Source organism: Acinonyx jubatus, chromosome B4, assembly GCF_027475565.1.
Source record: "Acinonyx jubatus isolate Ajub_Pintada_27869175 chromosome B4, VMU_Ajub_asm_v1.0, whole genome shotgun sequence".
Lineage (NCBI taxonomy): Eukaryota > Metazoa > Chordata > Mammalia > Carnivora > Felidae > Acinonyx > Acinonyx jubatus.
The window spans coordinates 135,475,506-135,501,959 of record NC_069387.1 but is presented as its reverse complement, the minus strand read 5'-3'; the positions used below and the strand labels follow the sequence as shown (position 1 = coordinate 135,501,959).

At 48.7% G+C, this 26,454-nt stretch overlaps 1 protein-coding gene across 5 annotated transcripts in view; it reads right to left on the bottom strand.

Annotated features, from left to right (window-relative positions):
• The window catches only part of ATXN10 (ataxin 10), a 166,410-nt gene extending 141,246 nt beyond the window's left edge, over positions 1–25,164 (bottom strand). For 2 of the 5 annotated variants that reach the window (XM_027070458.2, XM_027070459.2), the window contains exons 1-2: positions 24,835–25,164; positions 6,200–6,391 (exon numbers count right to left, since the gene is read on the bottom strand). In XM_027070458.2, the coding sequence (XP_026926259.1) occupies positions 6,200–6,391; positions 24,835–24,950 (308 nt within the window). In that variant the 5' untranslated portion in view covers positions 24,951–25,164. The remainder of the gene's footprint in view (positions 1–6,199; positions 6,392–24,834) is intronic. The other 3 variants (XM_053199512.1, XM_027070456.2, XM_027070457.2) reach the window with 3 other exon arrangements.
• Between the last annotated feature and the right edge of the window lie 1,290 nt (positions 25,165–26,454).

The window sequence follows — 26,454 nt, the reverse complement described above, 5'->3', positions numbered from 1 at the left end:
CAAAAGATGCTACCACTGGGACAGACTGTCAAGAAAAGTGTGCTCTGGAGAGAGCCAAACCTTTCCGGACAACCTTTTGCTCATGACTTGGAAGGATCAAAAGATCAAAGTGTTCAGAAACACGGCGGGGGGAGCTCTTTGAAGAGGTAAGGGTGGGACTCACTCCCCTCCGTCACTGCAGCAGGACCCAGGAATAGAGATGGGGTTAAAGGCTCTATGGAGGGCCATCTTGTCTGATGGCGTGAATCCCCATGACATACAGGTGAGACCCACAAGGTTGTTGGAAAGGTTCTATTGGCAGAAACTCTGCCAGCGTGGACAAAATGCACTGAGAAAGGATGAAATCAGACTCCCCAAATTCTACAGGCAGGCAGGAAGTAGGCTGATCCAACTACTCAGGGGCAAATGTGTGCTACCCTTCAAGAAACAGGAAGGGTGATGCTGAGGGGAGGGCCGGGGGCACAGCCTCAAGCAACAGAGGATTCTTCCCAGGCCCTGAAACCTGAGTTTGCCCAACGGAATTCTGAAATTGCTTGGGATCAGTAATTCCTCTTTTCCTTCAATTTTCTCCTCTCTCAAAGGATAATGTCTAAAACTGTTACCTTAGGCTTTGGGGAGCAGATAACTTGTCTTTGGGGAGCAGATAACTTGTCTAGCTTCACATGTGCACAAAGAGAAATTCTGCCCCAGGATGGAGTGCGTCCAGAGTCAGACCCATAAGTAATTTTTACATGACTGGATACTGAGATTTGGAACTTCTCAGTTGATGACTTAGAGGAGATTCTGTACTTGAGCTGATGCTGTCAGGATCAAACACGTGGGGACCTCGAGAAGGGATGAATGCTTTCTGCACATGTAACAGACGTCAATCTTTAGGGGCCAAAGGGTGGGCTGTGGTAGGAAAATTATGGCCCCGAGAGGTGTCCACATCCCAAACTCTGGAACCTGTTAATACATTATCTCACATGGCCAAAGGGACGTGGTATAAGAAGAAAAATACTTTTGGTCTTTGTCCCCAGTTCCTGGCCCAGAGCTCCTAAAACCCCTGGAATTTCTGGTGTGGTCAGGAGTGTCTTCTGTTACTCACGACAAGCCTCGTTCAACCATACGTGACCTTATGCTGATAAGGTGACTCTTACTGGGTCTCCGGGTAGCTTCACAGGGGGCCTGGCTGCCGGGGAGGGGGGACCAACCAAGTGATCAGGGGCTGTAACTTTCACCCCAACCTCCAGACCTCTGGGGAGGACGGGGTCTGGAGAGCGAGGTTCATCGCCAACAGACAATGATCAGGCCTATGTGAAGGAACCTTCGTAAAAACCCTACTACACGGAAGTCTGGAAACCTTCAGTGTGGCTGGGTGAACACAACAGAACGCCAGGAGGATGCAGACGGGCCCAGGGAGGGCAGAGAGCCCTGTGGCCGCCCACCTGTCCTACACGTCTCTTCTGTTTGGCCATCCCTAAGTTGTACCCTTCATGGTGAACTGCGGACAGGATGTAAAGGCTTCCCTGAGTTCTGTGAGCCTTTATACTGGATTACCATATCTGAGGGGTGTCACAGGACCTCCAAATTTGTAGTCAGCTAGGCAGAGATGTAGCTCAGGTACCCCATTCACATCTGAAGCAGGGCCATCCGGTGGGACTGAGTCTTTTAAGTTATGAGATCTGATGCCACTAACTCCAGATAGGTCCAAATAGAACTAAACTGCTGGACCCCCAGCTACTGCCAAAGACTCGAAGCTGGTCAGAAAACACTGCGAGAGGCTTTTTCGATGCGATTAAATCAATGGTTTTGAGATGATGAGGTTATCCTGGATTATCTGTGTGGGCATTCATGTGATCCTGAGTGCTTACCAGAGGGATACAGGATGGTCAGAGCCGGAAAGAGATACCGGAAGATGCCACAGTGTTGCTTTGAAGACGGGGAGGACGGAGCCATGAGCCAAGGAAAACGGGCGGGCGGCCTCAGGAAGACAGAAAAACCAGGGAACGGCTTCTCTATTAGAGACCCCAGAAGGAGCCAGCCCTGCCGATACCTTCACTTGAGGTCAGTGAGACGGATTTTGGACTTGTGACTCCAGAACTATGAAGCCAACGAATTTCTGTTGTTTGAAGCCATCGGGTTTGCAGTAATTTGTTAGCAGCAAAGGAAACCGACGCAGCTCCCGACCTGCCTCACTTCTCAACACGAATCAGACCGGAGCCAAGATACTTCCTTCCGGGGCTAGTGGGTACACGGGGAGGGTCCTCCCTCCCTTCCCCAAGGCCAGGGGGTCAGAGAGCCACTGTTCCTTCCTCCTTTACTTGTCAGACCAGTATAGGAAAAGAGGCCGTTCCTGCTCTTGCCTCTATACGGCCAGATGGTCACCGGGCCAATGTGCCCACGGCCTATTTCTATATGGCCAGAGTTCTTGAATTAAAAAAAGAGAAAGAGAGAAAGAGAAAAGAAAAAAACCTGTAATTTCATGAGATGAAAATTTTACCAAATTCAAATTTAAACGCAGCCACGGGCATTCAGTCACGTGTTACCTGTGGCTGCTCTCACACCACGACAGGAGAACTCAGAAACCGGGACAGCGATCACAAAGCCTGAACCATCTCCCTGGCTCTTGAGGGTAAGAGTGTAGCGACCCCCGCAGCAGGGTTTACACCGGCCTGCGGAACTAACTGCTTTGGGTAGTGCTGAGAACTTCCTGAAATTTCACTGGACTCCGATTGTCTGCCTCGCCGTGTTATACACTCCATTTGTGCGGAACACAACCTTGGTCTACACAAGGGCAGCGTCCAGACAGAAGATGTAAAAGGCCTGGAGAGCATCACACCTTTTGATTAACTCCTTCATAACTTAACACAAAGCGCCAGAAAACTCCATAACAGCTGCAATCTGAATCCCGACAGGCTCGGAAATTAGCTAAGGTCGACTTTGAAGTCCTTACTAGAATCTTTCGTGTTTGTGACCAGAAAAATGGTTTTTCCAGGAGCTGGTGCCTTAACTGGTCGGAACTTCCCTCGAAGATCAACTGTGAATAATAACACAATCCTAGAAGGAAAGAGGCAGAAAAACGAACACCTTCTAATGTCCATTCTCACTTCACCCCTAAGTGTAAGCTGCGTGCGAGCGGGATCCCACGGCCACGAAGCACAGTGTGGGCTTTGACGGCCCCTCCGGAAGACGGCTGACATTTCATCTGCCATAGTGTTTACTCTTGTAATGTTTGAATTGTTACCGTTTCGGTATTACTTTTACACTCAGAAAAAGAAAATGAGAATTCATTTCCAAGAAAGACGCATCCTCATCCACTTTCATCGTACCACCCCGTTCCCGAGCAGGTGCAAAACCCACGGACGCAGCACACTTGCAGTCTGCAGGAGTAAGCTCACGGGACACTCCTGACGGCCTGTGTGGGAGACACGGCCTGCCCTGCTCAGGGACGCCGAGGCTCTCGTTCAGGGTCCCGTGGCCGTTGAAGGGACGGAGCAATCACACGCAACAGGGTCAACGGGTGTCACAGAGCACTTGGGGCAGCTGTGGAGTCACAGAGAAGGTTCCCTGGCTCTACTGTTCAGACAAGTTCCATACCCCAAGTCACAGTTTCTTCTCTGTTAAGAATGGAAAAATAGTAGCATGCTATTTCTTGGGTTTGTTCTAAAAACAAAACAAGATCCTGCAGGTCAAGCCCTTGGGACAAAGCCTGGGCGTAGGGCAGGCCCAGCGAAGGCTCGCTTCCTTCCCCACGAGGCTGGCAAAGCACGGCATGAGTCTGCCTGCCCGCAGTCAGAGTCTCCGTCCTAAGGCTCTCCTATCCCTCCCCCATCACGCAGGAGGGCCTCTCTGCCAGGAAATGGACAAAACACACTAGTCGCGGCCCACTGCTGCTTAGCACCAACTAGTTATGTTTTCACATGGTAACTATTATTAGCGACCTTATTATTGTTTCTAGGCATTTATCTGCAAATGGACAGCAGGCTCTGTTTGGTATTAAAGTTACACAACCCTGGCATTTCTCCCCCCTCTCCTTTGATCTTAAAAATCTCATTCATCACGTCAAAGCCCCAGGTATGAGACTGTCTAGGCAGCAAAGGGGGTCCCTCAAGTGGCTTCTGGACCAGCCCAACTTTGCCCACCACAGCAGTGACGGAGGCCTGGAGGCTCTGTCTACATTCAAGTCCAGGAAAGGAAGCTGAGCATGCTCTTTGTGGCTTCTGACTTCATCTCAAGAAAAAACGTGTAATAAAAAGCAGATTCCATTAAATCAGAGGAAAGGTGCTCAGTTCTGGGAAGAGAGAGTAAGTAGCAGGCAAAGAATAAGAACAGTGCCTGGTAATTCTCTTGCTCATCTTCTTAACTACTTTAAAAAATGTGCACCTTAGGGGCACCTGAGGGGCTCAGTCGGTTGGGCGTCTGACTTCGGCTCAGGTCGTGACCTCACGGTTTGTGAGTTCAAGCCCCGCGTCGGGCTCTGTGCTGACAGCTCAGAGCCTGGAGCCTGCTTTGGATCCTGTCTCCCTCTCTCTCTGTTCCTCCTCTGCTCATGCTCTGTCTCTCTCTCAAAATAAATAAGCATTAAAAAAAATTAAGAAATGGGGTGCCTGGGTGGCTCAGTCGGTTAAGCATCCAACTTCAGCTCAGGTCATGATCTCAGTCCATGAGTTTGAGCCCTGCTGACAGCTCAGAGCCTGGAGCCTGCTTCGGATTCTGTGTCTCCCTCTCTCTGTCCCTCCCCCACTCATGCTGTCTCTCTCTCTCTCTCTCTGTCAAAAATAAACATACATTTAAAAAAAATTTTTTTAAACGTGCACCTTATAAAATGGGTGGAAAGAGTTTCCAACCTTGCGCAATCTTAAGGAAATCTTAAGACAGGTGATCTCAGAAACATACAAGACATGCTCCTTGTTCAAAGCAAACACAAGGGTAATGAATTAAAAGACTAAAACTAAGTAAAACATTTCCAACTAAGAAAAGTGAGGTCCAGAACGGCATATGCCTTTAGAAAGGCAGAATCTAGGATCAGAGAATCAAAATTAGGTTAAAATCACTGTGCTACATAACTATAACCAAATACCTCATAACACATTAGAAATATAATAAAACCTTGGTTTGCGAGCATAATTCGTTCTGGAAACATGCTTGTAATCCAAAGCAATTGTATACCAAAGCTAATTTCCCCGTGAGAAATAACGGAAACTCAGATGATTCATTTCACGACCCAAAAATATTCCTATAAAAATGATTACAATACTGTAACGTAATACAAAATAATTTTAAAAACATTAAAAATATAAAGAAAAACAAATTAACCTGCACTGACCTTGGAAAACCTTCGTGGCTGGCGTGAGGGAGACCAGAGAGAGGAGGGTTACTGTGTAGGATGACTTTCACTACCACTAATGGAATCACTGCTGTCATTGGCTCAATGGAATCTTCTTCTGCCTGGGGGCCACTGCAGATGCTCGCAGTGATGTAGGCTACAGTGCAGTATTAATAAACTCTTGTCATGTACCGTATTTAATGTAACTGGCAATAAGGCACCAGGGGAAAGGGTCTGTAACTGCAGGCAGCCTGAGCTAGAAGGAAGCAAAGCATTTCTAAGCTCACTCTTGTCTGGAAAAGCAAAGGACTGTCCACAGGTGCTTTGAAGTGACCAAAAAAAAAAAACAAAAAAAAACAGAAAAAAACAATACACTAGTGTCAGCTGTGGGCACCTTCCAACGTCCTGAAAAATCACTGATTTCTGCCAAACACCACGGCCTGAGACTGAGCATCTGAGCACGGGAGATGATCACCCACAGTCCCTCCGTGAGCAAGAGAGAGAAGAAACACTGGCTCAGTTGTGATCACGTGACCTCTGGCATCACATACTATTCATACTGCAAGACATCGCTCATTTATCAATTAAAAACGTATCGGAAAGGTTTGCTGGTCTTGCAGAACCCTCACACGAGTTACTCGCGATCGAAGGTTTTACTGTATAAATAACAAACTGAAATAACCCCCAAGGTTAAAAACATTCTATCCTATGTTGTGCCATCCATGTGCTCATCTAAAAGCCTCTCATGGCAAAGCCTGCGGAGCACCTCTCCCCTGGAGACGTAAAAACAGAGCCTCGTGGTAACGCTGGTTAGCACTGCGACACCAACGCTGTTTCTCGCCGATAAACCCGCACGACGGAACAAGCGTGCGCATACACAAAGAGTACTACCTGATGGAATTCTGGTTCACGGAACACTCTATGCAGGCATTTCGGAGACACCGGAAGCATTCTGTTATTAGCTGCAGACTGGAAGTGAGATGTTCCACTTGGGAAGGGTCTCTGCAGGCCAGCTCAACAGCATGAGAAGATTTCTTCAAGATGTCCAGGACTCTTTGGAAGATAGTCCTGGGTGCCGTTTCTCTGAAAAAGGATAGAACTGTTACAAACCAGAGGGAAAAAAAACGTCGAATTTCCACATGTCGTATCCAGAATACGGTTTATACTTCTATCTGTGGGGAGCCGGGCCCGGCCTGTCTGTCCCAGCTCCTTGGCTTCCAACACAAAATAAAAGAGCTACATCTATGGAGTGCTGAGCCAGGTACCATTCTTACCAACTTCTTCGTATATTATTTAGTAAAAACCCAACTGAAGAAGAGGGGAGTTGAAGTAACTTGCTCATATAACTCGGCTAATAACGGGCAGAGCCACATTTCCAATAGGAGTCGGACTCGAGTACTCCCACAGCCCAAAGACCGGTGACGGGGGATGGTCTACGCCTATAGATCTGTCCTTAATCAAAACAGAATATCTACATTTTATGTTCTAGAAAGAGAATATAACCACGTCTGCTGTCACCCAGTAAGTACTAAAGTGCAATTATGAGAAACAGTCTTCGTGAAGCTGCCGGGGAGGCCAACGCGTTATCCACTCCCTAGATACAGAGAAGCCAGCAACAGCACATGGTCTGAGCTGGAATATTCCACTGCAGATGAGAGGCAGAGAGAAAGAGGAGGAGGAGGAGGGAGGGCGGGCGGGAGACGAACAGGGAGAAACGCGGAGAGAGAAACAGAGATAAAGAGAGAGGTGGGAGGAGAGGGGGAGAGGGCGGGGGGTGAGGGCACCGTCCACCCGCCCCGAGTGCATGCCCAGGGGAGAAAATGAGCCCGTGGCCGTTCCCTGGGGGCTTCTCCGTTCCCACAGGCCTCTCACTCGGGAAGCGTGGCCTGCAGGGGCTACCGTTACAGAGCTACGGAGATAAGCATTTGTGGCGCAACGTGGCACCGAAATGCAAGCCAACCTCCTCGTTCCGTGAGTCTCCTAAAGAAGCAGCAATCTGTTCTCATGTTAGAAGAAAAACTGCTGTGCTGGGCGATTTGAGACATTCTTGCAGATTCTTTCTGACCATGAGAATTTTCGCCTTTGGCCCTGTCGTAGAGTCCCAGCACCCCCCTTTCTTCCTCGCTCCGCGCCAGATTATCAGATTATCAGGGGAGCGCGCGCTGAGGCAGAACCGCGGACACGGAACCACCATGGTCAGGGCGCCGGTGCTGGCGGGGTCCCTCCACACGTCTGCCCCCCTCCCAGAGGAGACACTTCCCTCCCTGAGTCCTGTGCTTCCACTGGCGGGTTTTTACCACATGGACAGATAACATAAATCACACTGTTTACCGGTGACTGAGTGAGTGACCAAATAAACGACATGCAAGTCCAAGGGTACAGTATCTATCCCGCCTCAATGACCGTAAGAAACAATTATGTGCGTGAGCCATTTTCAGTGACGATTTGCCATAAAAAAGTTCACAGACGCTCTCACAACATCTTTAAGGAGCACTAAACACGGTGCAGACGCAAACGTGTTAAGAAAACACACAAGAGTTCAAAACATTTCGAAGGATGCCAACAGTGATCAGGATTTCCAGAACAAAGATTACATCTAACTATCTGCCCCCACTGCACAAAGCTTCGATGGCATTTATGATTTAATATTACAGTCAAATAAACAGAGAGCTATAACTTGAATGATCAACAGTAATACCTCTTTTTCCTACGAAGAGAGCTGAGAAACGTGCATTCACACCTGTGATGAAGAAGCCTCCCTCTGACGGTCCTTTGCAAGCTACCCTCACTCGGGCAACACCTTCCTGCTGCGAACCATCTCCCCTGATGCCACCCTTTGACATCCTGACATCTGTTTTACTCAATATTCGTATCGAGCACATCAAAAGCTTTGGACTCAGACTATGGCAGACTAAAAAGCAAAACAGAAAAAAAAGCATTGTTCTTAGGAAAACTGGAGAACGGATATTCCCACCATAGAACAATTAGCAAGTTCATGAACTATCCTATGACTAATTCCCAATGCTACGTGATAATCTGTCATATATGCACCATGACTTTCTCCTTTATTACTCTTCTAATCAAAAGAAAAATGTTTGAGCTGGGGCCAATCATCATATTCCTGAAATCACAATAACTATTAACAGCTACTAGAGAATAATCACAGCAGCGTTTACTCAGCATACAACAATTCACATTTGCGGTATAAAGAGAAAATAATTCGGGCTTGCGATCACGGTCATTTGTTCTCCCCCAGGCTGCCCACCCATGGATTCCTGAAAACACCAAGCACTGGGCAGCCCTCTCTGTCTGTTCAAACGTATGCCCTCCCAGAATGCACTTTGCACACAACCACCCCCAATTCTCTGCCTGGAAAATCTCGCATCTCCTTATCGAGGCCTTTTGAAAACTCTCAGCCCTGGGGAAACTCCTCCGCTACTCAAGGCGGAGCAGCTCCCATCTCTATGTCCCACTGGAACGCACTCTGTCCATAACGCTGGAATAACACTTATCCACCGTAGATTATATGCGCTTATCCAGTCTAGCTAGCCCATAAATCCCAGAAAACAGAGCCTATCCTATTTTTTTCTGCATCCCCAGGGCCCAGAACTGGCATTCACTAATTGCATTTATTCAATTCAAGTGTATAACAGAAAGACTACTTGCACGTTCGGTGGCGCCTAACTGCCTCGCAGACTTGTACTGAGAACGCGGCCTGAGCCAGACACCAGCCCCGGGATGAGCAATGACATCAGCGCATCCGGCGGCAGCAACTGGAAAAAGGGTACAGAGGCATCGACTCTTCCATTCGCATTAAGAAATCCATATATCCAGAAACTTGAAAAAATATCACGTCTTAAGTAAGATGTAGATATCTCACGAGTAACATTTAACAAACATCTAATTTCTTCTCCACTACACGATACAATGGATGAACTTAAAAGCGGGAATGTAACCCGATTAACTGTACTTTAAATTTCTTTAGGGGCACCTGGTTGGCTCAGTCAGTTAAGCATCCAACTTTGGCTCAGGTCATGGTCTCATGGTTCATGGGTTCATGGGTTCAAGCCCCACGTCGGGCTCTGTGCTGACAGCTCAGAGCCTGGAGCCTGATTCACATTCTGTGTCTCCCTCTCTCTCTCTGCCCCCTCCCCCCGGCTCACACACACTCTCTCTCTCTCTGAAAAATAAACATTAAATTTTGAGAGCAGAGACTATTTGTTAGATGTCTGGCTCCCGAGGTAAAGGGTAGGAGGAAAAAACTCTTCTAGAGCCATATAATAAATATAGACTTTATTCACCATCTTTGTGTACAACGTATTAACAACTTTCATCAGATGTAGACATAAAGAGCTTTTACTCACTAAGAGAAAGACCTATGAAAGCATCTAACGGTCTTCTATACTTCTTCACTTCTCTACGGCCTTTAAAGAAAGCTATTTGGTATTGAGATCCAAAGCGGCCCTAATGTCCTCTGCCTTCAAATTCTAAGTTCTCTATCAAGAGAACGCAGCTAAGTATGTGAAATGATTAATGACAGTGAAATGGCCAACATCAGTCGATCGTTCCCATATTACAAATGTTACTATTAATAATAATTGCTGTCATTTCTGCTTTAACCAAACTAACACAAAATATTCACAGACTTTACAAAGCTTAGCTGCCTTATTCACAGAAGGCAGAAAGTACTTAAGAGGACAATTAAAATTCAACTGTTAGACATTCCTGTTAGATAGGAATGCATACCCTGAAGACAAGGTACAAATGAAATGTTACATTACAGAACAAAAAAAGAAAAAAAAAAGCCTTGAATTATACAAAAGGTAGAATTTCATCTCCTTCAAGTTTGAACAGATCTGTAGGTTAAATCTTGGCAAGTCCTGTCTGAGTAAAATTAGATAAACCCACCCATGATCGTGTGTCAGAGATTAGATAGGTCTATCACACCGTGTGCACACACATTTTACAGTTAGGGCACCAGGTGGCACCTCCCACAGAAAAGGAAAACCAGCGCTCATCACCGCACTGCCCTGCTGAGACTTCCCTGCATTCTCGTATCTCACATTCAATGACAAACCAGCATGGTAGGTTAGAGCCACATAAGCACCGTCACTGGGAAAAACCATTCGAATGCGCACAGGTTCTGAGATTAAAGTAAGAATCACTGGTGCTTCTTTAAAACCACAAACGGTGCTCACTGACCTCACCAGGCTGGACTGAACAAAAACAGAAAACAAAAACGTCTGCCCGTCCTGCCAGAAACAGCTTGGGGGCAAAATTCTGAAATTCATCTTTGCAGACCTCAAAATGCTTTTTATACCTTTTCCCTCTTCTGTGACATCCAGAACTCTCAAGCCGGCCCTGACAGCCCAGACCAATCCATTTTTCTGTAAAGGGCCAGAGAGTAAATACTTCAGGACCGGAGGGCCTGACGATCTCTCATCTCTCGTCACAGCTCTGCAACTCTGCTGCGGGAGTAAAACCAGCCACAGACAACACCCACGCGAAAGACCGTGGCTGGGTGCTAATAAAGTTCTACTTACCGACACTGCAATTTAAAGTTCATGTGATTTCCATGTGCCACAAAATTTATTTTTCCCAACCTTTAAAAAATGTAAAAACCAGAGTCGTCTGGGTGGCTCAGTCGGTTAAGTGTCCAACTCTTGATTTTGGCTCAAGTCGTGATCCCAGGGTTGTGGGATCAAGCCCCTCCACATTAAGTGTGGAGCCTGCTTAAGATCCTCTCTCTCTCCTTCCGCCCCTTTCTTCTGTTCACACACCCTCTCTCTCTCTAAAAAAAAAAAAAAAAAAAAAAGGTAAAAACCATTCTTAACTCACAGGCCATTAAAAAAGAAAAGGATACAGACACAAGACTGATGGCAGACCAGCCTTGGCCCCCGGATCACAGTTTAGCAACCCTGCTTTAAAGAATCTGAACACATCAGTCCTCCCCCAAAACCCCCAAAATCGCAAGCTTCCCCCTTTCCACTGTCCTCACTATAGTCAAAATGCATCTCTCGTAAGAATCAAATCTCAAAAGCACGATGACAAGTCACAGAGGCCAAGAAAAGGCGAAACGGGCACAGACGTGGAGAAATAAACCACTGGCTACAGTGTCCTGCAACGGCACTGTGCATGCAATGACAGCACTGCCACCAGGCCTGCGGGGGCCAGGCCATTGTGGAAGGGGGCTGCAGCGACAACGATCCACGTGGGAAACCAGAGCTGGACCCTCCCCTATAACCACACAAAGAAGGTAACTGCAGATGCATCTAGGAATGTATGTTAACCAAACCTATAAAGCTCTGGAAGAAAGTATACGAAGGACGTCTTACACTCTCAGGCAAAGAAAGATTTTGTATATGAGGCCTCATTGAGAACCTTATGAAAAACCTTACCCAAAACAGTGATGTCTGAGCACAGAACTCAGGAAGGTAAGGAAGCCCTGGGCACCTTCCTGGGAGAAGAGTGCGGGGGAAGGGAAAGGCGTATCTGGAGGGCTCGCGGAGAAGAAGCCCAACGAGGGAGTGGAAAGGTCACGTGAGTCCGAGGCAACACGGAACCAAACTGCACAGGCCAGAAGGACTTGGGCTCTTATCCCGATGTGAAGCCACAGAGGGTTCTGAGTGCCCTTCATTTTGAGGGACCCCTCTGGCTGCTCTATAACGAACTGACCACAGGGGAGGACGAGAAGACACCAGGAGACCAGGCAGGACACTATTCTTGGAAACGACCGTGGCAGCGGCAGGCACAGTAAGCAGAGATCAGATTCTGGACACATTCTAAAGAAACGGCCAATGAGGTCTGACGGTAAAAACTGTCAGAGGGCTATCTGAGAAAGGGGATTCCAGGAGCTTTGGCCTGAGCACCATCAGGAAAGGTGTATTTGCTGCTTACTGAAATAGAGATGTCCGGGAAGGCACCTGGAGGGGAGGGACTCAGTCCAGGCAGGGATCCGTGAAGCGGGAGGTACCCACCCCAAACAATGAAACGTGCAGGAGGCAGACAAATGCACAAGTGTGACGTTCAGAAGGCAAGTTCGGCCACAGACAAACATGACAGCCACCAGCAGACGGAGAGTTATTAAAGCACAAGACCGAGCGAAGTCACTCGAGACTACAGGTAGAAGAGGGAAGAGGTCTGAGGACTGAGCCCTGGGACCTGAGGAGGCGGCGGTTCAGAAGAGGGCGGGGACACAGAAGCTGAGTGAAGAAAGGGTCAGAGGCAGCTGACAGGTCAAGTGAGCTAAGAATTTAAGAGGAAGACCACTGGACTTAGCAGTGGATTAGAATGGGTTCAAGAGAAAGACATTGCAGTAGGTGAATATAAAACACTCTCCGGAGTTATAAACAGCAGCAGAAAACTGGGATCGTGGCTCAAAGAGACAGAGTTTCCTATGAATGGGAAAAACTTATAGCAGATATATAAACTGATGAAAATAATCCAACAGAAAGGGTAAAACTGATTATTTAAAAGGGGGGGGTGGATTACTGCAGCAGTGGATGCAAAAGAGAGTGATGTTTAGTGCAGCCCTGAGGGGGGTCGCGTCAGGACAGGAGGCTCATCCGCAGCCACGGAAGGCAGGGCAGGTTATGGGCACGGACACAGGCAGGTGGGAGAGCGGGTGATAGGAGCCCCTGGGAATTATCTTCTGGTGACTCCATCTGTCTCAGTGAAACAGGAAACCGGGAATGAGGACGAGGGAGAGGCAACGGAAACAAGGACCGCGAAAGGCGCGCAAGGTTGGGCGGGGGCGGGAGACTATGGCCGAGGGAAACACAGGAGCACCGCCAGGCAGCGCTCAGTTGGGCTAGTGATCAGTTCAAAGACAGCCCCGTGAGCAGGGTCGTGTAGCAATCACCTCCGTGATGTGAGACCAGCGAGCACGGCTGGAAGTTCTTCTCCAGCCTCGTCGGGTGCAGACACCAAGGACAGGGCGGGTGGGCTTTAACCAGAGCTGAGGCTGTCCCAGGAAAGCATGAGGCACGAGAGGTAGCAGATCAAGAGACTGTAGGTCCTGGTGGGGCTGAAGACTGTTGGGGTAGGTGACCTAGAGAGGGCCAGAGCAGACCTCCCGAAATTGAGATCGTGACGGGAAGGCAGCTACCATCAACGAAAGGCCTAGGGGAGCGCCGGTTGGATGGGGTGCGGGTCAAGCTCAGCAAAGGAGAGGAAGTCAAGGAACGAGAAGGGCGGAGTAACGCAACGACAACCTATGCGGATACTGAAATAACCAAGACCTAAGATAGGACAAGCAGCACAGTTAACAGTGAGCCAGAGCGAAGTCTGCAAGGAACGAGCTGACATGACCCACAGAACTCTCCTAACGGCAGAAGTGACCCATGGGCAGCCTACGCCGACGGTGTGAGATGGAAAGCCGGAGGGGTCACAGGGGAAAGGTCTGGAAGCAGCAACGACGATCAAGGTGAATGCCCACCACACCTTCAAGCCCAGCGGCACGGGATAGAGAGAAAACAGCCTCCCATCTGGAAGACCTTCTGGAAAGGCATTCCTCAGAGGTGAGCCGTATTTCACTTAGATCAAGAAGATGAATGTTCAAGGAAATGAGCCCGCAGAGAATTTTGCTAAGGGTGTATGGGAAGGGTTTTCAGGGCTGAGGGGTCGGAAAAGGAGTCATGACAAAGCCTTCAGGGAAGCAGGGAATGAGAGAAAACCTAGTTTACCGTATAAATTAGAAAATCAGCTTGTGAATGTCTACCAAACTCCCGGCCGAGATTTTATTTTCAGTGGCTCCGAAACCACAAGTCACCACGGGGAAAATTGATGTCTCTGCGCCACGGAGGGTTTCCATCACGTAACGGTCTATCTTACCATCTGTCTTCTTTAATGACTTTTGATAAAGCTGCACAATGTTCTCAGGGAGGACGAGAGCCCCTGACACTTCACCGTGCCCATTAACACCAGGCACTTGACTAAGCCCCACGCCATGAACTGCTCAAGGGCTACGAGAGCGCCGCTTGCTTCCGAGCAGTTTTCTTAGCCCAACGAGACTTGTCCAGGCCTGCGGCCGTCAGACAGGTTGACTCAGCGTGGTCGGGCCCAGGGTTCCTGTCCCTCCGAGTAAGCTTCCTTGCCCACAGTCCAGGGACTGCTACAAAAGACTAGAAGAAGAAGAAGCTGAGAAATCCTGCCTGAGGGCACTGGTGGTCACAGCTCCGACCTTATTTACTTTGACTCGCTGGCTCGAACTTCTTCCTGTCTGTTTTGTCCATTTAAGATAATTGAATGTGAGGGGTGGCTCACACTGACCACATCTGTATTTTGAAGCTGAGTCAGAACACCTTACCAAATAGTTCCATGTGGTATTCCAGCTCATGGCCTAGGTAAAAATAAAGGAAGCTGTCATCATACTCTGAAAAGTGCTTTTTATAGTGGAACTTAATTGATGTTCTCTCTCAACAAAGTTGATCTGAATCATGGTTGAGTCAAGATGCCATATGGCAACCTTCGCTAAGCTGAGGACTCGTGTGGGTTTTTTTGGGTTTTTCGTTTTGTTTCATTTTTTGTTTTTGTTTTTGGTGCTGCCCAAGATCCCTGCCGGCCGGAGGCTCAGTAATGTTTGGGGAAAACCTATGTGAGTACGTGTATACACAGGCGGATAGGTTTATTTGGAGTTCTGCAGTGTGGTGACCTCTGAAGTGCTCATTCTATTCCCTTTCTTTGCGAAAGTTAGTCAACGTGTTTATACAAGCAACTGGGAATACCAAGACCTTTTTTACCTCTTAAAATCATAGGCATCTGTCACATTTGGTATTTTTCCTATACCTTCCTTACAGGAGTCTTTCCTCTGTGGTCTCTCTCTGTATCTTATGACTCAAGCAAATGAACTATTCAAGGAAGGAATAAGAATACCATCAGGTGCTCATTATGCGCTTGGCCTTAAAGCAGATTCTGAGAACACAGAGGTAAACAAGAAGCCTGCCCTTGGGCTGCTCTCACCCTAGTGGGACTGGCAGGTGACTAAGTGATCATAACACCGCATGACGATTTTTCAAAGAGGGAAGCAGAGTGCCAAAGGGAACAGAGGGCAGGAGGCTCCCCGAAGATGAAGACAGGCTTTCATCAGGAGGTGAAACAGTAATCAACCTTGAAGGAAAATGAGATGCGTGCGTGGCGCAAGTGAAAGGCACACGGCAGTCGTGCTTATAAACTCAGTGTCACAGCAACTGAGCTATTCCCACTGCGGGTGTCGAACACATGGCTTACGCGGTAGCTACAGCTGCGGTGCTAAACACCAGCGTGTGTGAAGTGACCAAATAATTGAAAGGTCAGTAAACCAAATTAAAAGCTTTTCCGTAGCCAGAACAATCATTACTGACCGGCTCTCAGTGCCAGGAAGTGACCTTCTCGTCTCAGCCACTGGCTCCTCGCTGCCAAGCCCTCGAAATGGACCAGGAGCTGTGTTAGAAAATGCTGGACAAGAAGACAGTCCCTCAACAAGGTCGCAGGCCAGCAGGGAGAAAGACATACAGAGGCTAATGCAAAGTGCTGTGAAGGAGCTCACGCCAGAAGCCTCTCTCCTCCATTCCAAGCAATGTAATCACAATTATTTTTAAAATATATAAACACACGGCCGACTTTAAAACAAGACACGTATCTCCATACCCAAGGCCCGAATGGAGACACTCAGCCATGATCAGGTCTAAGACCAAGGAGTGAAACAGGTTCGAGGATCAGCAAAAAGCCCGCCTGATGGGAACCAAAACGCGATGCCCCTGCGTTACGTGGCAACGAGTGGCAGTGAGAGAGCCAACACGTGAAACTCCGCGCTAGGACAGGCCTCCCCTGCGTCTGAAGATGGAAGAGTACAGTGTGAACTGCCGAAAGTCCAAGGCAATCCAAATGTCCACCAGCAAGAAAAAAGGGAGATAAGTTCTGTACTCTTGTGACGGCACACTTCACAACAGCTGACGCTAATGGCCCAGCTCTCCACGCGTGACAGCTGGCGGCACTCATGAACTCAGAAACAACTCAAACAGAAGTACGAAATGCAAACGAGAGCATATAATATAATGTTCATGGAGTAAAGAGGGAAGAACGGGACTGGAAGCTGAAACAAAGACCCGCCCCCCAGCACGATCCCCGCCTCGTGGTGTTCACGCTGTCCTCCCGGGGCCATTACAACACGCGACAGAAAGGCTGGTCATCTCCGAGATCATAAAGACGCTCCGGCGTTCACCTCGAGCACGCTCTCTTGGATCCCGCGTGGAACAAGCCAGCCGCCAGGGCGTGCGCAGCCCTAGGGAAGAGTCCACGTGGCAAGGACCCGAAGTGTCGGGCGCAAAGCCTTGCGTGAGCTTCAGATCAGGGCTCCAGCTCCAGTTGGGCCTTCGGCGGCTGGCTGACCGGGTGGACAGCCTGACTGCCACCTCATGAAAGACTGAGCCAGGTCCACCCAGCCGAGCAACTCCCGCCCCTCACAAACCCTGTGAAATAATAAACGTCTGTGGCTTTCAGCTGCTAATTTGTGGGTAATGTGTTCTCACCCAGAGGATATTAACAGTATCAGTCATGTTCTGGACTTGGCGAGAACACGACAAAATTTTAACATTTGTTGATTCTGCAAGTCAATTACATGGGTACTTATTAGATCATCTGTTACACCACCATCCATGAAGGCATTCACATTATTATGTATTTGTGGTTTTGATTTGTCAAGAGTTTAAAAACAAGCAAACCAACAAAAATACACGGATGAAAACTAATAAAAAGCTTCAATTTCCTTCTCCAACGAGCACACGAGTATGGTTGTTCTAAACGTTGGTTCCTACGGCTGTCACGCCATGCAAAGACATCGAAATCCTTCTGCCTAAGTCACAACACTGTTATTGGCAAGTATTTACTTTTTGTTTTGGATGTTCTTGTAACTTCTTAAAATTATTTACTATTGCTAACATCATTTTCTACCAAGGAATTAAAATGCTGCGTTGACATCACTGCCCACATCTTGGATCTGAAAAACCATCTTTCTTCCACTGTGTTTCTTGTCCTTACACCTACTTCGTATTCCAAAGTTTCAGAGGCAGTTCCAAAAGCCTATTGAAACTGGAACCTGACTGCAGAACTGCAATGAATTTAAAGCCTTCCCAAGCACGACTGTGAATTACACAAAATTCTCAGGAGTTACCACACAGTTCTTTTCATTTTTCACTCTTGACTCTGACCAGAGCCTGCAATGATAATAACGGTGTTTGCTGGGCACCAGCCATGTACCAGGCACCGTTCCGAACTCCACATACAGAACACTCTAACACCTACATCCCCCCTACAGGGGAAGCATAATTATTATACCCATTTTCTTTTGCAGGAGGGTGAGAAGAACTGTAGTAACTTACAATTCTACGTTATTTTAATGAGTTGTGACAAATGCGTGCCCCTGGGCACCCAATCATACCCCCACCTAAAGACAGCACATTTCCTTTGCTCCAGAGAATTCCTTTGCTCCTCACGTTCCTTTCTAGTCAATCCCCAACCTCTTTTGACAAACGCTGTTCAGATCTGTGCCACCACTGATTAGCCTTGCCAACTGTAGAACTTCACAAAAATAAAATTACACAGGACATACTTTGTGCCTGGCTTCTTTCACTCGGTATGCCACGGAGATCCACCCATAGTGTTGTGTGTATCGGTGGTCTTTTCATTCAAAATACCACATAGTTTTAGCCATTCTCCCGCTGGTGGACACCTGACAGGTCTCTAGAGTTTGGCTATCGTCAATAAAGCTTCCGTAAGGATTTTTTTTTACAAGTCTTTCGTAGACGTACATTCTTGGATCTCTTAGGCAAATTCCTGGACTCATGGGTTAAACTTTACAAAAAAACTGCCAAAATGTTTCCCAAAGCAGGTGTACCGTTTACACTCCCTGCAGCAAGTTGTGAGAGTTCCAGATGCTCCACATCCTTGCCAAAATTTGGTGCTGGCGGTCATTTTAATTTTAGCCATTCTAATGGGTATGCAGACGTATCTCATTATGGTTTTGTTTATAAAAGCTTTATTGAGATGTAATTAACATAGCATACAATTTGATGGATTTTTGTATATTACATTGTTAATTTTTTCATTGCAGTAAAATATGCAGCACCCCCTCCCCCCCACCGCCTTATCCACAAGTTCACTTTCAACAGTTCCAGCGACGGCAGTCAACCTCAGTCCAGAGGCAGGAGCCTGCTTTCTGATACACCATCAGCAGGTCAACAGCAGCCTAGCGCCGCGTCACAATGACTACGTCATACACCTCCCTTCACGTCATCATGCAGGCGTCGTATCATCTCACATCATCACAAGTAGGGTGAATCCAGCACAGCAAGACCGCCTGAGAGAGAGAGACACCACGTTCACAGAACTTTTATTACAGTGTGCTACTACTGTTCTATTTTGCTGTTAGTTTTTGCCATTAATTTCTTACTATGCCTAATCTATGTTAAATATTATCATAGATTGTAGTACGAATAGGAAAAAAACATAGTATATACAGAATTCAGGAGTATCTACAGTTTCGGGAATCCACCAATGGTCTTGGGACGTGTCCCCTACGGATAAGGGGGAAACTACTGTGTATCTAACATAAATGTTGCCGTTTTGAGCATTTTTAAATATAAAATTCACTGGTCTGAATTATATTCAGTGTTGCACAACCACCACCACTATCTAATTCCAAACTTTTGAACACCCCAAATAGAAACTCTAGAACCATTAAGCAGTAACTCCCCCCCCCCCCCCCCCCCCCCGCTGGTAACCTCTAATGTGCTTTCTGCCTCCAATTTGCCTAATTCTAAGTACTTCATGTAAGCGGCATCGTACAATAGTTGTCCTTTTATGTCTGGCTTCCTGCACTTAGCATGTTTTCAAGGTTCATCCACGTGGTACCACGTATCGGCACTTTGTTCCCTTTTACGGCTAAATACCATTGCAACGGACGGACGGACCACATTTTGTTTATCCATTCTTCTGCCGATGGACACTCGGGCTGTCTCCACCTTTCGGCTACTTTGAGTCGTGCTACCCCGAACGCTGGCTCACAAGTATCTGTTGGCGCCCCAGCTTTCAGTTCTGTGACACGTGCCTCTGAGCGGGACCGCGGAGTCGCATTAGCTCATCGAGGAGCCACCAAACTCTGCCACGGCAGTGCTACCATTTGGCAGTCCCACTGACACCACCCAAGTGCTCTAATTTCTCCCCGTGCTCCCCAGCACTTCCCTTCCTCCGCCGCCTGTCACTGCCATCCTAAAGAATATAAAGCAGGATCTCATTTCAGTTTGCATTTCCCTAACGACTACTGACACTGAGTACTTCATCAGGCTTGCTGGCCGTTGATGTATCTTCTCTGACGAAGCATAGAACTTTTTCACCCAATTTGTTAATTGGGTTGTCTTGTTACTCCCGGGTTGTAGGAGCACTTCATAATTTCCGAAACAAGTCCTCTGTCAGACATATGTATTGCAAGTCTTTTCTCTCGGTTTATGGCTTGCCTTTTCATTTTCTTAATGGTGTCTTTTGAGAAGTAGCTTTTAATTTTGATAAAGTCAATTTTTCCTTGCATGGTTAGTATCCTCTGTGCGCTGGATAAGAAATGTCTGCCTACACTCCAGCTCACAAAGATATTCTCCCGTGTTTTCTTCTCAGCACTTTATAGTTTGAACTTTTATGCGGAGGTCTAACTCACGTTGGAATATTTTTTGGTGGATGGTGCAATGTGTGAGCCGAAGTTCATTTTATTCCAATCAGATATCAAGTTATCCCACCACCATTATTAAAAGAAATCGTTTTTAAACTGATTTTGGTTTTGAGTTCTGAAATATTCTTCAAAGAGAACATATCTGGAAACGGCCTCAATTTTTCAAACGCATTTAGCACTCAATAAAATGGGACCAAAGTACTGAACACAAGAAACTGACAAAAGGAAGTTATCAGGACAAAAAAAGGGGGGGGGGGGAGTTATCAGGCAAGTTATCTTTCAAATAACTATAATTAATACGTTCAAGAAAGTAAGCAACAAAATGAATCTCTTAAAAAACTCAAAGAGAAATTCTGCAATACAATCACTCAAAAACATAGTATCTGAAACTAAAAACACACCAGATAACAGCAGACTAGACATAGCAGAAGAGAGGATCAGAAAGCTAGAAGGTAGATTAACAGAAAATGTTCAAATAGAAGCTCTGAGAATGGACAACACAGAAAGGAGCCTCTGATACATATAAAATACAGGGAAAGGTCTAACCTACGTGTAAGTGGAGTCCTAGAAGGAAAAGAATGGGGAAGAAGCAAAAAACATCTGTCAAGCGCCTGTAACTACCAGATTTCGTGTTCCTTGCTAGGGGTAAGTGACTGTGACATGCTCACTTCCGTCAAGAAGCTTATCAAATGGAAGCACAATGAAGTAGGAGTCTAAGGCGAAAATTTTATAGAAAATAGTACCCAACTGTAACATTACTTCAGGAATACTCAAAAACCAGAACATAATCTTCTCTGTAGAAAAGCATACAGAGCAACCATCTCCAACAGAACTTTCTACAATGATGGATATATTCCACAGCTACGGTGTCCAATAAGGCAGCCACTTGTCACAAGTGGCTACTGAGTACTTAAAATGCAGCCAGTGCAGGAACAAAATTATTCATTTTACTTATTTCTAATTAAACAGCCACACACAGCTAATGGCTACTTAATGGACAGTGGTATAGGTATAGGGCAGGACAACAAATTTCATATGACTGCACATGTTAACAGGGAGGTCTGGCTACATCATAAAGAGAGATGATGTAGAGATACACCATGAAGGTAACTAAAGGGTTGGAAAACCTCCAGCAAAAACCCAAAAATAGAATTTTTAATGTATTTTTATCTTGCTTTGTTTCAGAAAGGATTTAGTATGACTTACAAAGACTCCCAGCACAGCAAGAAAAATCACAATAGATGTTAAAAATGCAAATACATACATTAAACAAAAGATATAAAACAACTTTAACACATAAGAAAAGGAATTACCTTCCACAAAGAAATAGCTGAGTATCTTAACACTGGTATTTATGACCCTACGCATTTTTTTATGGACTTTTGTGATTAAGATACTATTCAAGAAGTGGGTTACAGAATCCAGAGCATGAAGAATTTAGATTGATATATTAACCATCTATTGCTATATAACAAAGTACCCCCAAATTGAACAGTTTAAAACAGTAACACTTGTGGTCTTGCGCAGGAATCTGCAAGTGTGCGAGTGGGGTAGCTCTGGCTTAGGGTCTCACGAGGTTGTGCAGGTGCCTGAAGGCTTCCCGTGGACCAAGCGTCCGCTTCCAACACAGTTCGTCACATTCCTCGCCACGCAGATCTCTCCGCGTAGATGCTTGAGTGTCCTCACGACATGGCAGGTGACTCTGCCAGTGATTCAAAAGAAAGCGCAAAGAGGGAGCTGCGCTGCCTTTTAGGACCTAATCGCAAGTCGCACGCCTTCAAGTCTGCCATAATCTATTACAACAACAGCACGTCCCTAAACTCAGCCCACATGCAAGGAGAGAGGAATTCACCTCCTCCTCCGGCAGGACAGAGTTGCAAAGAATTTGTGAGCACATCCAAAACCACTGCGATGTGATAGGAGGGCTTCTGTTCACTTGGGGGTTGCCAGAAGTTGTAATGAGATCCTGGGATCCCTCTCCCTGGAAACCCCAAAATCAGAATAAATTCTAAACTTTTTGAAAGAGCTGCAACTGCTTTCTCAAACGCAAGACATTAAGCACAATCGGGTTCTCGGTCACTTACAGCCCCATCGCTTTTGAACAGCAGCTATAAAATAAACGACATAAAACACCGTGCTGTGCAGAGAATATTACAGACCCTCACGGTAATCCTGCAAAGTGAGAGGCTTCATCCCCACTTTCCAGATGAGAAGTAAGTCCAGGGAGATAAGCCATGATCCTTGTCTGGGTCTACCTGGTTCCCAAGGTTTTCTTCTTCCGCTATAGGATACTTCTCTTACTCCAGCCACCGCAGAGGCTAGTGTCATGGCAACAAACGTACGGGAAGTACCACAAAATACGCTACACCAGCTCAGATCTCCACCTTGTGTTGCATCAATTACATTCTCACTCTCCTCCGTCCGTGTTTGTTTTGCTTGGTGTTTCCCACTGGCTGCTCGGAGGCCTCCATTTGCTTCACTTTATGTCCCATCCTCCCTCCGGGCCCGTCGGCATCGGAGGAGCGACCAGTAACTTGCTCAAAGACACACGGAAGCAGCAGCGACAGAAGCAGAACCAAGAGCCTGTCCCTACAAACCCTCAAGGAGGGCTCTCTGCACCACCACGCATTTCGGCCCCCCCCTCCCAAGACCTGCTCGCCAGACTCTGCCTGGAACAGGACCACGGACCCAGGAAAGCTGGCGCCAAATGTGGGAAGCTTCTTCCTCTGCTCGTTCTCCCCCAACAATCCAGTTGGACCCCGAGACCTGTCCGTTCAACCTTGTAGGTATTTTTCAGCACTCATCCCATCCATCCCCATAAACAAGGTCCTAATTCAGATTAGCTGTTCTTTGACTCGGGTTCCACATCAGCTTCTTAAAAGTCCCTTGCCACTAGTCTCACCCTGTGATTTATTCCCCATACAGCAGAGAGTCCGGTCTAATGCCCACATCTTAGCTTGCCATTCCCTTAAAAGAACCTTCAATAGCTCCCCATCAACTCCCCTCACAACAGTGCAGAGGGCCTTGTAAACTGGCCCAGGGCCTTGGATTTCATCCTACAGGCTATAAAAAGGGATCTGATTTTTTTTTTTTTTTTAGTTTTTTTAAGGTTTATTTTTTTTTTTTGAGAGACAGAGGGTGAGTGGGGGAGGGACAGAGAGAGCAGGGAGACACAGAACCCGAAGCAGGCTCCAGGCTCCGAGCTGTCAGCACAGAGCCCCACGCGGGGCTCGAACTCACAGACCGCGAGATCATGACCTGAGCCGAAGTCGGACGCCCAACCTGGGCCACGCAGGCGCCCCAAAAGGGATCTGATGTTTGAATGTCTCCTCTGTACCAGACACCTTACCTATGCTACTGCATTTAATCCTCTCGGGAACCGTACAAAATCCATATATGGTCCCTCTGCACCCAAAGTAATCCAAAGCCTTTCCCGGCCCACCAATCCATCCAACAGATCCACAGACCCCTTCTGTGCAACCGCTTGCTCGTCAAGAACCCATTGCAATTTGTTCACACGGCCAATGCTCGACAAAAGGGATCGTGTCAGATTCACCTTTATACCCTCCGCACCTAACAAAGAACCTGTTTCCGAGTAGGTACTCAGTACATGGCTGATGGCTGATAACTGACTACAGGAAAGGTCCACCACGGTATGGGTGCACTGAAGCATTAATCAACATATCTCCTAGGAGTACCAAATCATGTAACTTGTGTCCCAAGAAGCCCCCAGAACAGTGCCCTCGGCTTTTACCACTCCTTCCACAGCTCAGTGCTTCTACTGTGATTTAAGGGAGATGTGCCCAGACCCAGGTGTCCCATTCAAAGACTAGAGGGCCTCTGGGGATCCATCCTCTGGACCAACCCACATCTGGCTGTCCCTTCGTTCTACGTTCCCTCTACTCTTTGTACACACCCCCCCTCCCCCATTGTAAAATCATCTGCTGGCTCCCCAGAACAGGACTTCTCACGAAAGGACTTCATTTTTCACCTTCACCACCCAGCACACTACCTGGCCCATGGAGGGCCATCGATACATGTATTAAAGGATAAGAATACCAACTAACATGCATTCAGTACTACGTGTCAGGCATGAATTGCGGATTTAATACGCATTACCTCATACCACCCTTACAGCAATCCCACCAGGGACGTGCTGGGCAACACCGGCACCGAGGCCCAGAGAAGACCAGAACAAAATCAAGCACTGACTTACAACGTCATGCGTTTTGCATTTTCACGCGCTTTATTTATGTCATTCATCTCTCTGCACAATCCAGCAACGAGGGTACGTACTGCATTCGCACTTCTAGACAAGGAAAACCTAAGGCTCGGAGAAATCGCCCAGAAACGCACAACTTGTAAGGCCAGGAACCGAATCCAGGCGCGCCAGACTCGCGGGCCCTTCCCACCCGGCCACCTTGCCCCCCACTGGCAGTCACGACCCAAACGGCCGGTTCGCTCGGGACCAGGGCGCAACCGCCCCGCACACCGCGCTGCCCACCCCCACCCCCCCCCACGGGGACTGTCCCCACCGCGCTCTCGCGGCCGCCCGCCTGCCCCCCCCCCCCCCCCCCCGCCAGCGGGCCGCAGGGCCACCGCGGGCCGCGCCGGCGCTCCGGGCCAGGGCCCAGCAAGCCCGGGGGCGGGTGGCACGGGGCTCGCGTAGGGCGGTCCCCTTCGCGCGCGCGCGGCTCCACGCCCGTGCCGGCGGGTGGGGGGCAGGTGTCAGCCCCCCGGGGCCCCTCGGGCCCACGGCCGAGGCCTCCGCCGCCCGCCTCCCGGGGGAGGGGCGCCCGCTCCCCGCCCGCCCGCGCCGCCCGGCCGTTACCGGTTCCGCTGCTCTTTGAAGAGCGCCGTCAGCGCGCGGAGGGCCTCCAGGTCCTGGATGGGCGCGGGCACCATGACGCCGGACAGCCGGGCGGGCGGCGGCCTGGGCGCCGCCATCTTGCCGCTCGCAGCTCGCGGAGCCGGGCGCCGACGAGGAGCAGGAGGAGGAGCAGGAGGCGCGGGGCGAGCGCAGGCCGGGGAGGAGCGCGCCCCGCAGCCGCCGGACGCCGCCGCCGCCGCCTCCGCGCCGCCGCAGCCCGGGCCCCGCGGGAGAGCGCGACGACGCGCTCCCAGGCTCCCCTCGGGCGGCGACGGGGACGACGCGGCGCGGGGTGGGGGCGCGGGCGGAAGTCCCGCCTGAGGGGAGGGGGCGCGGGCGGAAGTTCGGGGGGGAGGGGCGCCGGGAGGGCGTCGGGTCTGAGACGTGGAGCCGAGGACCCAGGCTCGGAGGGGGAGATGCAGGAGGGGGTGGGCGCCTGGCCAGGAGGGGGTACAGGGACAGGTGCACCCGGGAAGGGGGGAGGAGATGCGGGCGTGGGAGGCCCTGGCCGGATGGGGGTTCAGGGACAGGTGCACCCGGGAAGAGGGGGGAGATGCGGGCGTGGGAGGCCCTGGCCGGATGGGGGTACAGAGACAGGTGCACCCGGGAAGAGGGGGGAGATGCGGGCGTGGGAGGCCCTGGCCGGATGGGGTACAGGGACTGGTGCACCCGGAGGGGCAGATGCGGGCGTGGGGGGCCTGGCCGGGAGGGGGTACAGGAACAGGTGCACCCGGGGGGTGGGGGGAAGATGCGGGCGTGGGAGGCCCTGACCGGATGGGGGTCCAGGGACAGGTGCACCCAGAGCGGGAGATGTGGGCAGGGGGGACCCGTGGGAGGGGATGCACAGGAGGGACAGAAGTTCTGAAGCTCCCTGTGAGGAGAAGGTTGAAGACCTCATCCAGCTGTTGAAATGGCTTTATCCGTGCCCCTGCATGGACCCACTGGCAAGTGTATCTCAGCCCCTGAAGCCCAGTTCCCAGTACTTAGTGATCATTTACTGGTGATTCCAGATCATTTACCAAGCACTTTAGGTACGTTGAGAATACATGGATCCAGCTCACGGAGGGCTTAAAACATAATTAGAAGTCACGTAGCTAAATTCTGTAGCAGTAACTTGAGAATTGTTTTTTCCTAAATAGGATTTTTTTTTCTTGAGAGAGAGAAAGCACACATGAGAGTGAGGGAGAGGGGTAGAGGGAGAAAGAGAGAGAGAGAGAGAGAAAGAATCCCAAGCTGGCTCCACACTCAGTGCAGAGCCCAATGTGGGGCTCTAACCCACGACCCTGGGATCATGACCTGAGCCGAGATCAAAAGTCCGATGCTCAACCCACTGAGCCACTCGCGTGCCCCAGAGTTGCTTTTTCCGAAGGGAAATGAACATATTTTTCAAGAATCACAATATTCTGTGGCTGGTGTTGGTAATGCACATTATTTTCTTTCTGCTACCCTTTATCATACTGTGCATACATTAAACATTGTCCCCAAGCCCCGTGCTAGGTGAAATGATCCCAACCCTGAAGGAACTCCAGACAAAAGAGCCTTGATAACTATGACGGAGGACTGTACGCATTGCTATGGGAC